This window comes from Chanodichthys erythropterus, chromosome 11 (assembly GCF_024489055.1).
Source record: "Chanodichthys erythropterus isolate Z2021 chromosome 11, ASM2448905v1, whole genome shotgun sequence".
In the NCBI taxonomy this organism is placed as follows: Eukaryota; Metazoa; Chordata; class Actinopteri; order Cypriniformes; family Xenocyprididae; genus Chanodichthys; species Chanodichthys erythropterus.
The window spans coordinates 50611200-50624595 of NC_090231.1; the positions used below are offsets into that span (position 1 = coordinate 50611200).

Sequence of the window (13396 nt, forward strand, 5' to 3'; positions counted from 1 at the left end):
ATTCAACTATATTGACTTTGTCAGCTAAATTCACTGTTAGATTAGATCGATTACACTAGCTATTCACTCGAAACACAGCATGCTGACGACACCTGCTGGTTAAAGCCGTGTAAATGCAACAAGAACAGCAAAAAACAAGTTGTACACACTTTGAAACCGCAGCGCGTGAGCTTAGAATAAACAGACTGTCATCGTTCATTGGTGTGGGCGCAAATATAGGTATTGTTTATCATTATCTTTTTCGTACATTTAATTGCATTTTAATAGCAATTAAATAAAAATGTATTATTAAAAATGTATAAAAAAGATTTTTAAGGTTTGAATCACTACAAGTGCACATTCAGTAAAATTAAGAGCACATGTTTTTCACAAGGGAAAACCTTTTTGAGCAGAGAACCATTCAGCAAACTTAAGACAAAATGGTTCTTGGCAAGAAAAGTTGTTTCAAAGAACCATCGAGAACCTTTACGAGTGTATATTGGAAGATATTGGAAATTCTCCTAAAGAACACAGATGTGACGTGGCATTCAATTGTTTTGTTCAAAAACTTTTATGTATATATGTGACAGAATATGTGTTGTATTGTGCTGTATTGCTTTGTTTAATTCAAGAGGTGTGTGAATGTGATGCTACGTGATTTACCCTTCAGTCGTGAGTTTGAAAGTGGCCTATCAGACACTGAGGAAGCACGTGCTAAAGAGAGTGCTGGCTATCTGGCACGGCGTGACCTCTTCACTAGCGGCGTGGAGTCGGAACGCATCGAACACAAGTCCCGCAGAACCGTCATGAGGGAGTCTGCCGAGCGCATCTCACTTAGCAAGAGGGTCAGTGGAGATCCTAGTCCTGTTCCTAAACACATAACTCATGATTACCATTTTGATTAGAAATTTTAAAAAATAAATTCTCTTGATAACCATACTAAATGAATGATTATTGTCAAGTAGGCCTAACACTTCTCACTTAAAGTTACTACAAATTGTTGAACTGAGCTGCACCACAGATCTGACAGCTCCCTTGCTTAGTTCCCTTGTGAAAAAGAAGTACACTTTAGCATACTTTTAAAACTTTTTTTTTTTTTACTTAATACAGGAGTAATATGCTTTAATACGGAAGAGGATTAGGGCCAAGCAATAATCAAAAAATAAAACCATCTTGAGAAAAAACTCGTTGAATTTCAAGAAAAAAATCGAAATAAAATGTTGAGAATAAACTCGTTAAATTATGAGAAAAAAGTTGTTTAACGAATTTGTTCTCGTAATTTAACGACTTTTTTCTCATAATTTAATGACTTTATTCTCAACATTTTATCTCAACTTTTTTCTCGAAATTTAACAAGTTTTTTCTCGTAATTTAACAAGTTTATTCTCAACATTTTATCTCGACTTTTTTCTCGAAATTTAACGTCTTTTTTCTCGAAATTTAACAACTTTAATCTTTTTTTTTTTTTTTTTGCTTGGCCCTAATCCTCTTCCGTACTTTAAAGAATATATTTAAGTGCAAATTTAATGTGCATGTAAATTGCATGAAAATCTATTAGTTAAATCTAAAGTTGCAATTTGTTACATTTAAAATAATATATTAACTTTAAATATAATATTGAATAACACTTCAGTTAAAATTCTAATCAAATACTTTACATGCTTTCTTTGTTAGTCAACACATCAAAATAAGTGAACTTTTTTAAAGCACTACAAAACATTATTAAAATACAGTGATTTAAAAGTGTACTTAAGCATGTTAAGAAACCGAAAGTATACTCTCTTTAAGTACACTTAAATTGCCTTCATTTCAGTAATATATTATCTGCAAGGACCATTCTTTTAAATATACTTTTAAAATACACTACAAGTGCTTATTCAATACAATTAAGCACACTTCTTTTTCACAAGGGTAAGCAAACATCACTATTTGAACAATCCCCTAACCCATGTAAACATTAGTCTGTAACTCATTCTGCACAGTTTGTGCCATGGACTTGTAATGTTAACTCAAATTGTACATCTAACAAATGACAAAACATTAAAAAACATCTAATACTGACAGACTGAAAATGTTATATAGCAACCAGAATAGCATAGACTGTGAGGTGGGCTCTTTTTACTGCCAGTAAGCAGCAACCCTAGGCACTGCATAGCAAATGTCAAGCAAGCACCAATCATTTTATTCAGAAAACATAAAAATTTACTTTATCATTAGGTTTAGTTGGGGTGTAACAATATTCGAACTGAACCGAAAAACCCACCCCCTGCTGCGCCGCCTAGCCCTGGCCCATTGGATCTACATGACGAATACAGCATTGTATCCTAACCACCAATAATCACAATAAGCTCCGGATTTTGTAACTTTCCATAAGAAACAAAGTGCCATCTTTCAAATTCCATTTTTACTCTCTTTGATGTGGCGTGACAGATCACTGTACAGGCGCCTCATCGAGTGAACGCGATCATCTCTTCCTCTTCAATACTAGTTACAGAATAAACATACATGAACATCTGAAGGTATGTTGAAAGATATATTAAAAACTTACGAAAACGTACAATATCTCGTGTAATCCCTCAATCAGTGTTTCAACGGAGGAAAGACGTCAATAAAACAGCTTGTAAACACTGTCACATTGCATTTACCTCAGGCAAGTCCACAGCTTGTTAGTTTGCCAGAGAAATTAACTAAATATATGCTAGGCCTACATATTAATTATATTTTACTTAACTTGTTATGCCTTGATTATTTAATGTATATTTAAAAAAAAAAATCTGTCATGAAAATGACAGACACTGTGTAAATGATTATATTTCAACAACGAATTAGAGTAAAAACATAATTTTATAATTAGATAATGCAAAAACTGCATACAGTTTGCATACAATTTGTTATTTGAGTGTTTATTATGTCTAAAAAGAAATAGCAACTAAATTTATGCTAATAGTTTGGGCTCTGAACATTTAATATTATAGTAAAGTGGAAGTTTAGTGCTTCATATCTAGTTTAAAGCATTAACAGAGATATTTTTTTATCCTTAAGAAATGTTAAATTATAATTGAATTCATTTAAAGACAGAGACACTTTTTGTTCAGTAAACTACTGTTTAATAATAAAAAAAAAAAAAAGCAATTTTGCGTAGTTTTCTCCCCCTGCTGGAACGAACTGTACCGAACTTCAAAACCGAGGTATACAAACCGATCCGTCAGCTTTGTGTATCGTTACACCCCTAATTTTTAGTGACGCTGCAACATTTTATGTTTTTAAATGTGTTCAACAACAAACTCTTACATTTGCAAACTGATTTTGCCCATGTTACTAAAGATGAAGTTAAAATTACACACTCAACAAAAAGGTGGAAATTTTATTTTTTTAAAGCAATTGCGCAACAGGAGATATGCATCAGGGTTAGCTTTAAATGTAGGCTTTGAGGAACACTATTAAACTCCTGTATACTATTTTTAGATAGGAAAAAGATCAAGAAAGTATCAAGACACAAACTTTATTTAGTTCTGATCCTGGTGCCAAGAAATCATGCCACCGTGGTGCCAGATTTCAAGGGTTGTAATGTTTTATGTGGATGTGTGGTGGTGTGCGTTAATCTGTGGTGTGTGTTAAAGTGACTATGAAACAACTGTTGTCGACAAGTGATGTGCTGATGGCTGAGGGAAGCCTCAAGGAGATTATGATTTCACTGACATGACTGGACAAATAGAACCATTGACTGCAAGGAGGCATTTGATGCCAATGCCCGTTCTGTTAAACAGTCTGAGTCTTCTTGATGAACAAATTATATATGCTCAATACATTTTGTGCAGGCCTAAATATTTTGTGAATCTGTTATGAATGAAAGATGCCTCATTAGAAAGATTAAAAGCTCTTTGTTCTGACAGAATTTGTGGCAAGGAAAAGGTTACCACTGACAATAACTGTAACTCATCCCTCAGTTTGTAAAAAAAAAAAAAAAAAAAAAAGAGAAAAGTCACATTTACTGTAATGCACTTTGGGAAAAGGCATTCTAGAGGGTTTAAGGACATAAATGTCAACCTTGAAGTTTTCTTTTTAGTAGTGGTACTACTTTATATGCAGATGAATTTCTGTTTACTATTCATTACTAATGTACTTCCTCTTGGTGGACTTTCTTTTTGTAAACAATTCTTTTCTGGTAAACTTGAAAAAGAAGTGCAAAAACTTTGCACACACAAGTTTAGTAACGATTAATCACACGTAATGAATGATGTTTAATTCTCGTGGTTATTTTCCAAACAGTGTATTTTAATGTTTATTCCATTGCAATGCCTTGCCTTTTAGATTTCCATCAGTGAATTACTGTATACAATTTTTTTTGTTAGTTTTAACAAATCAAGGGAATTAAACGAAATCTTCTCAGCTTAACTTGAACGCAGAACATTCCTTTAGGCAGTTTGCATCTTGAAATATAATGTGTTTGGTCATAAATGCATTACATTTTGTTTGTTGTTTTTCAGCATCCTCATGATGCATTTATGATCAAAGAATGTTACCATTTTCTAAACAATATATGAATGGCTGCATGTCCTCAGATCCATGAAAACGAAGAGTACCATAAGCGTCTGAACGAGGACAGCCTGATGCACACGCCCGAGTTTGTGACCAAGCCACGTTCGCACACTGTTTGGGAGAAACAGTGTGTGAGGCTGCACTGTACCATCTCAGGATGGCCTGAACCACGTGTCGTGTGGTGAGTTAGTGTGCACAAACAAGCATGCACATTACACAAACACACATGCTTACAGACACATGTGTGCACATATGTGCATTATGTCGAAAATAATATGTGACAGCGTTATTTAAGTATAATTGAGATACTTTTATTTTTTCTGTTTTCATTTAAATTTTAGTTAGTATAGTATGTGTATTTGTCATTGTTTTTATTTCAGTTAGTGTTTTTTTTTTTTTTTTCAAGTAACAAATTGTTTTTATGGTTTTAGATTCAGGGGCCATTTACGCGACACAGTTTCCAACTAAAACAGGAAACTTTCAACAGGATGCATTTTGGCCGTTCATTTACACGACAACTGTGTTTTGGTGGCCTGAAAATGCAAACTTTTGAAAACGATACCATTATTGTTTCCATGTAAGCTACAAAAATGTGAATTTGGGTTGTCATGTGCATGTGTATTACATGTTCAGTCTATAGGCGTCTATATTCTTTACAAAGTGGCATTGCCATCTACTTGCCTGGCAGGCATAATACAGCATTTTTAATCATTCTCACAGAATCTATGAGATTGTTTTGATAATGTTGTCGACTGCACGTAAAAAAACGCAAGGAAAAACTTTTCCTTTTTTTAGTACATCGTTTTTTTGTGTCTATTTGTACCAAAGACTATAGAATAACACAAGACACACTTGTACACTGTAAACGGTATCTGTTGTTTTCACAGTATTATTGCTGTATTATCAGAGAAAGCTTACTGTAGAAACAGTTTACAGTAAGTTGCTGTCAATTTTTATAACTTTTGCAGTATTATTGCTGTATTTCCAGCTTTGTCTTACTGTAGAAACTATTTACAGGACAGTTGCTGTCAATTTATGCTACTCTTTGAAAAAAAAAAAACAATAGAGTGGGAAAATAATTACAGTAATCCTTATATTACTGTTAAATTGATGACAGTAATAATCCAACAGACAAGGAATTTTATTTATTAATTATATATTTATTTATAAGGAATTTTATAATACATCGTTTCATAAGGTAACCCATATGTTAAGGCATTTAGCATATAGTTAAAAAAAGTTTAATGTTTTATGTGGGTGTTTTTTAATTGCGTATCTTTATGGTTGCCAGATTTTGACACAAAACCAACTAATCTCATGTTTTTAATGGGAAAAAGTGCCATGCGCAATATAGTGGAATAAGTCCCGCCTTCAAAATAAGAGCCAGTCATTCGTTAGAACGGCCAAGCGGGCGTTAGAAGCTCCGGTTCCTGTAGAAACAGTCAGATGCGTACTTCCTATAGAGACACACACTTGAGACTGCGCATGCACATTAGCTTGATTCAGCCTGAAAAATGGCATTTTTTGTCATGATTCGAGCATTTAGAAACAAAATTTATGAGACTGTTGTTGTCAGATTTCATTTTTGGTTATTTTAAATATGAAATTTAATCAAAAGCTTGGCAAACAGCTTTGGAGAATTTGATGTTTCCCCATTCAAAGAGAGAAGAGCTGTACTTGCATGCCCAAGTGGTGTTTCAAAGATGGCCACAAAGTGAAATGACTTGTCTTAAAAGGACTTTGTTTGTACTTAATTTACTGCTCCTTTTTGACTTTAAAGTCAACGTGAAATTAAAACTGACCCTATTTACTTTCTTAATACACAGCCCTGTTGTGCACATTATTTCAAAAAACAAACAAACAAACAAAAATATAACATGATCTACCTCTTAAATGTCTTTACTTTTTATCAATGTCACTTAGGCCAGTGGCTGTGGTATTTCTTCTTCTTCTTTTACATTTACATTGCAAAATTGTTTCTCATACAAAAGTAAACAAAATTTCTTAATATTGCCATTAACTGCATACAGGCAGAAAAATTTGCAAAATCATTAACACATCGGGGCAGATTTACCAAACATGGCAAATAAGTATGAGACCGCAATCCCATAAAACTTCTGATGGGAGTGGAAAGTTCTGTGTGATCTACTGACAATGTGAAAATTAAAGAACACAGATGCAGCCAGATCATTTCCATAATGATCAACGCAATCTACCAAGAGCAGAAGAAATTAGCATATGGTCGCAAACAAGCAGAGTTGATGATAATCATGTGCGGGTGATCAACTAACAACACAGATGCAGCAAATTACAAATAACGTGGCTTAGCAAACATTGACTGTGTACGAAAACTTGAAAACTTGTTGACTCGCTGCCGTATCAGGCAATGGCTTTGCAAGCAGCCTTTGTACATGAAGGTACCTCACAAAGCTGATTTCTGACTTCTAAGGCAGTATAACGGTTTAATTATCTACAGTAAAATAGAGAGATTTTTTGTGATAACTAAGCGTATATTTAATACTACAGTAGAAATTTCTTGCTAGAAGTAAAGTGAAGTGTGTCCAAGTATGGTAACCCATACTCTGAATTTGTCCTCTGCATTTAACCCATGCAAGTAAGTACACACACACACACACACACACATGTTTGTTTTTGTGAATTGTGGGGACTTTCCATAGACTTCAATGCATTTTACACTGAACAAACTGTACATTCTATCCCCCTACCCTGCCCCTACCCCTAAACCTAACCCTCACAGGAAACTGTGCAAACTTTTACTTTTTCACAAAAACTCATTCTATATGATTTATAAACCCATTTACATTGTGGGGACCGCTGGCTGGTCCCCACGATGTAGGTGAACTCAGGTTTATATTACATCATGGGGACATTTGGTCCCCACAATGTAATATAAACAAAAGCACACACACACACACACACACACACACACACACACACACACACACACACACACACACACACACACACACACACACACAGCGAGTAGTGAACACACAGTAGTGAAGTAGTGAACACACATCTGGGGAGCAATTGGGGAATAGGTGCTTTGCTCAAGGGCACCTCAGCACCTCCTCATTTCCTGCCGGTATTGAGAATGAAGGTATCTCAGGAGACAGAAAGTGAAGCTAACATTGGATTCAGGCGAGCCTCGATGCTTTCCTACCTTTGAATTCAGCCTCCAAAGGCAGCATTTTTAAGCTTTCGGACACAGCCGGTATGTTGAGATAACATCTTCTTTTGGCATTGCAGATAAATGCTGTTAGTAAATCTGGCCCATTTTCTTTTACTTTGAAGGAATGGGACATGCCACATTGGCATCTGAAAAATTTCATAGAGTGATAAACTGCCTTTGTCAACAAAATATGAAAAGTATTCCATTCCATTCTATTCCAGCTATGCATAATAGTATGGTTAATTGCATTTTATTTATTTATTTATTTATTTATTTTTTTCATATGAACAGATCAGTGAAAGTGAGCTTGGCCTTCAGGCTCCAGTTTCCAGTCAAAAAGCTCTGATGCGCTACATTATCCTGCTGTATTTCAATCTTTCCTTCTCCTCCCTTAGGTACAAGAACAATGTTAGTATTGATCCTATGTCCAAGCCAGGGAAGTACAAATTGGAGAGCAGCTATAATGTCCACTCCCTGGAGATTAACAGGTGATCACACATGGACTTCAAAGTGTGCAGTCAAAGTGATATGCAATGGTTGTGTATGTAACACATCTGTCTCTAATTCCAGGTGTGATTTTGATGACACTGCACAATATCGAGTGTCAGCCATGAACAGCAAGGGCGAGAACTCTGCTTTTGCTTCTGTTGTCGTCAAAAGTAGGTCTGCAATAAATCATCCTAATACCGTCCTAGAGAACACCAAACAGTGATTGCAACTACATCCAGTGGTTACCTGGATGTTGTGGAGTTATGGTTATGATGAAAATATGTTCAAGCTACATTAAGTTAGAGGAACTTAATAATTTGTTGCATAAACACAAATCTTTAAGTTTAACAATTAAGTTGTTCCAACTAACTAAGCAGTAGCCCTGAAACCTGTTGATCTTCTCTATTTAATTTCAAATTAACAGCTAGCATAGCACATTCCAAATTATAAAATGTGTTTGGTGTCAAGGCAGTTTGCTAAATATTTCAAATGGATCATTCCCAGTTATATGATAAAACTGAAAAAATTCTTTGTGATATGATGTTTAGGATTCAAAGGAGAATTTGATGAGTCTCTGCCGTCTCCCAGACTCCGTAAGTATTTCAGAATAATATCTTATATAAGCTGATTTCTCTTCTTTCACAGTTAATCAAATGTGCTTTGCTTAAGTGTGTAAAGCTGTGAGCATGAGACTAAAGTTTTTAATGCTAGCTGGCTAATGGCTATTTTGTCTCCAATTTGCTGGGTGCAGAAAGCAGAAAGTTCGGCTTTGAAGGTAACCTTGGTGAAGGTTTTTCTGTAATTTTTTTGTGATGTTTTAGTTTCGTCTGGTTTCCCTGATCATCTTAAGTGCATGATCGTCCCTTCTCATTGTTTTACTTTTTCATCTTTGTTTATTTGATGAACATGTTTACCGATTGAATTGAAAACAGATTGCTTTGGACGAGTTAGACACAACGTGCTGGAATTAGCAACCTGTTTGGAAAATGAATTGATCCAAATCTTAAAGGGTCATGAATTGAGAAAATCAAATTTTCCCTGATCTTTTGACCTATAAGAGGTCATTGTACTATAAAAATATCTTGTAAGTTTCAGAACACAAAATCTTTCTTGTTAGTCAAAAAACAGCTTTTATTGAAACCAAGCCATAGTGTGACATAATAGTGCAATGAAAAACCACGTCTGCTGAAGAAGATCAACGCCTACTTCTACATCATTGCCTCTTTAGCGCCACCCACCGATTCGCGCATGTCATGTAGTAGTAAAATACTCACTTTACTTTCAGTTTACTGAAAATGATGAACGATGAATGTAACTATAACTGTTGTAACTCTAAGTACTTAAACTTTATTTGCCACAGCCAATACTTCTAAAGCATATGTAATACACATGAATGTTTTAGAGTTAGCAAATGTAATGAGATAAATGCCTTTCTGTAGCATCTTTATTTCAAAACTAATGTAATGTAATAAAATACAAGACCTCACAATTCCATAAGGAATATATATAAATAATGATTACTAATTTTTTTTAAAGTGCAAATTAAGTAAATACATTAAATCAATTCTAAATTGTTTATGTAAAAATCTTGCTAACATTATAAGTGAACCTTTAAGAACATTCATTCATTCATTCATTCAACATAATACGTTTTTTGTTTTAAAGCAGTTTTTCGGGAGTTTTTCAGGGACTCTACAAAATTCGAGAAAATGTAGGAACCAGTTTTTATTTTCTTGTCGAACCACAAGAATAATGATTTATTATTTATTTATTTATTTTTGATATGTAACAATTATTTTAAGTAACTACTGTATTGACAGATTGTAGGAAAAGATGGTTTTGTATATCGTCATTTTTTTTTCTTACTTTTTGTTTTTCATTTCATACTGCACAGATTGTCGATGCCGTTCATGACCCCTTTAAATGTTTGTTTCTATTCTTAAAAAAGCACATTTAAAAACAATTTTTTACAACATTCAAATTTTACAAGGCCAACATTACATTACTTGATAGACCAAGTGCACAAAAAAACAGAACTATCAATGAAATATTAAATGCAGCTTGCTTATGATAATCACAGAAAATAATTTAATCCCATAAAAAAAAACAAAAAAAAAACAAAAGCATGTTTACCGTAATGCGCATGTAAACCTAGAGGCAATCATATACTTAGACTTTCATTATAAGTGCATTACTGTAAAGATGTTTTTGTTTACTATATTTAACAATATTCCTTCAATGCAAATAATGTGTATGTCAGTGAGAACATACAATATCTTTAAACATCTTGTTTATTCTTTCCTTTTCCAGTTTCTATGTGTGTGTGTGTGTGTGTTTGTATATGACTTCATGGAATTGTCTCTGTTTTCTTCATTTGTCTCAGCATTGTTAATGTAAATATCTTCTTATACTCATTAACATTCAATCTTCTCTTGTTGTGTCCTGTGTATTTTATGAATTTGGTATTCATAATTCATGTGAAAACTTTTCAGACTCTTCCCAGAGTAATAAATCATTGTACACATTGTACAATATGCATTGTTTGTGTGTTTCTTTTAACAAATGTGTGTATTTGTATATTTGCTGAATCCTGGAGTCAATCTTATCCATCAACATTGCATTTTCATAAAATAAACCTGAATTTTATATGTGTGTGTACTGCAGCACCTTGTCTGGAGTATGGTGTGACATTCGAGACACACATTGTGGAGAAGTTTGGTGTGTCTTTTGGACGTGAGGGTGAGACGTTGAGTTTGGGATGCTCTGTTATCATCTACCCTTCACTGCAACGCTTCCAGCCTGAGATAGAGTGGTACAGAGATGGTACGTCTGTGAGAAAATAATAATAAGCCATGATAAGAAATTGATGTAACCAGATAATATTGCTAGTAATGGCTGATCCTGATATAAATTTATCATTGCATATCTAATCTTTACTTCTTACAATTTGGTGTATACACATACCAGCCAAAAGTTTGAAATAATTAGGATTTTTTTAAAAAAAAAAATGTTTTTAAAAGAAGTCTCTTATTCTCACCAAAGCTTCATTTATTTAATATAAAATAGAATTAAAACAGCAATACTGTAAAATATTATTACAGTTTAAAAGAAGTGTTTTCTATTTAAATATATTTTAAAAATGTAATGTATTCCTGTGATGCAAAGCTGAATTTTCAGTATCATTACACCAATCGTCAGTATCACATGATCTTTCATAAATTCTAATATAATGCATGGATGTGTTTGTGTGCATTAGATAAACTGCTGGTGCCATCAAAATGGGTTCAGACACACTGGAGCGGCGACAGAGCTACACTCACTCTCACACACCTCAACAAAGAGGATGAGGGGCTGTACACACTTCGTGTCATAACCAAGTCTAGCTTTGAGACACATTCTGCTTATGTCTTTGTCAGAGGTAAGGACAAATACAGTGAACTCTTTCTAACTCAGCCTACTACATTATTACAAGCCACATTATTCATGCTGGTAATATAGTAACTCTGTGATAAATGAAGAGCATTATAGGGTACACTAAAAACTCTGTTAGTACAAATGGAATATGTAAATATTAAAAAGTGCTGTTTGGGCAGGGATACTGGGTATAGATATACACACACACACACACACACACACACAAACATAATAGAAACTTAGGTTCTACTTTGTTATATAATGGTATGAACTTGGTAAAAAGTTACAAGTAAGAAAACAAGTGCAAATTTCACCCTTGAATTATTGGAAACATTTACTGGTATTATAGAAATCCTTTATTCATTTTGATTTGATTCTTCTCAATGAGCAAAATTATTTAAAAATATGTAAGCAATAAGGTACGAGAGGCTGTGCTGTATCTTGACTAAGTCTCGGTTGAAGGGCATTGTTAGGCACGACGCGAAGCCTCGAGTACCTTATTGCTTTTATAAAACGGTTATCACACAATACAAATATTAAAGCCAAAACTATGTATCAGTGCAACTTTCATGAAGTAAACTTTCACTAAAAGCTTTCCTTCCGCTGGAAAAAATAGTCCCCGACCGTGAACAGCAACAGAAGTTACATTATTACGTCATTAGATGGCGACAAATACTGTTTTTATGAGTGTGTCAGTCAGTAGCAAAGACTTTTACATTGAAAAGACTGAATGGTTGTGAACACGGAACAAGACACAAATGACAAATGCTTTGACTAGCACTGTCAGTCATGGGAAAACCCCTTAACTGTTAAAAGGACAAAATATTGCAGTGGACATTTAATCAGGTTTTTTTATTATGAACATAGGACTGACCTGAAGGAAAATGCTAAATCTGAATGCAGGTAATAAACTCGCTCACTTCTCACAATACTTTTATAGTTCTACATAATACAGTAAGCTTCAATTCAGTTTACGTTGCTAAGAGTGGTTGCTAAGGGTGTTGTCTAGTGAATGATACACAGAGCCGTCGGGTGAAGCGATCACAGCCGTGTTTTATCGTGAATAAAACACAGCTATTGACCAGAATCAAGGACAGGAACTAACCGTTTTATAAATCTTATTATAATATTTTTTTTTGTACTTTTCTTTTATATTATTTTTTTTTTTTTAACATTTTCCCAACCTGACTATCTAGGATTTAATTGTTTTTGTGGTTGGTCTGTTTCAAAATATTCTAAATGATTACAGATTACTATAACATATTTAGTTTCGTGCTAATTGTTTTACAAGAAAAAGAGCTTTAGACAAACTTTTTTGGCTTGTACTATGTGTGAGTTTTGCATGTCCCTCTGAGCCTCCCTTCACAGCTCATGTTTCATTCTAAATTTATCCTTGTCGTCCTGTGTCTGTGCTGTCATGACATTCAAATGAAGTAGAAGTGAGACTGTCTGATTAAATGAATTTCTCAACACTCCCAGTAGTGTTCACAGTAGTTAAAACATTGCAATACACTTTTTAAAACTTGAATTGCATTTTAGAACTTTTTTTGACCCACTTAAGTATAACTTAAGTACAAATGTATATGCAATTAAATAATTACTGTCATTTCTATTGAAACTGTATGTAGTTAAATCTACGTATATATGAAGTTGCTATTTAGTACATATTAACTCTAAATGTAATATTGAATAACTCATTATAGTTAAATTATGATCAAGCGCTTTAGTTATGTTAGTCAACACATCAAAATAAAGTGTACTTTAAAGCACAACAACAGATAA

The 13396-nt window shown here is 33.9% G+C and overlaps 1 protein-coding gene across 7 annotated transcripts in view; it reads left to right on the forward strand.

Annotated features, from left to right (window-relative positions):
* Positions 1-13396, forward strand: part of myom1b (myomesin 1b) — a 65503-nt gene that overhangs the window by 13206 nt on the left and 38901 nt on the right. For 6 of the 7 annotated variants that reach the window (XM_067399979.1, XM_067399983.1, XM_067399981.1 and 3 more), the window contains 8 exons: positions 650-824; positions 4542-4699; positions 8107-8199; positions 8282-8370; positions 8749-8793; positions 8952-8975; positions 10865-11023; positions 11457-11618. In XM_067399979.1, the coding sequence (XP_067256080.1) occupies positions 650-824; positions 4542-4699; positions 8107-8199; positions 8282-8370; positions 8749-8793; positions 8952-8975; positions 10865-11023; positions 11457-11618 (905 nt within the window). The remainder of the gene's footprint in view (positions 1-649; positions 825-4541; positions 4700-8106; positions 8200-8281; positions 8371-8748; positions 8794-8951; positions 8976-10864; positions 11024-11456; positions 11619-13396) is intronic. The other variant, XM_067399982.1, reaches the window with a different exon arrangement.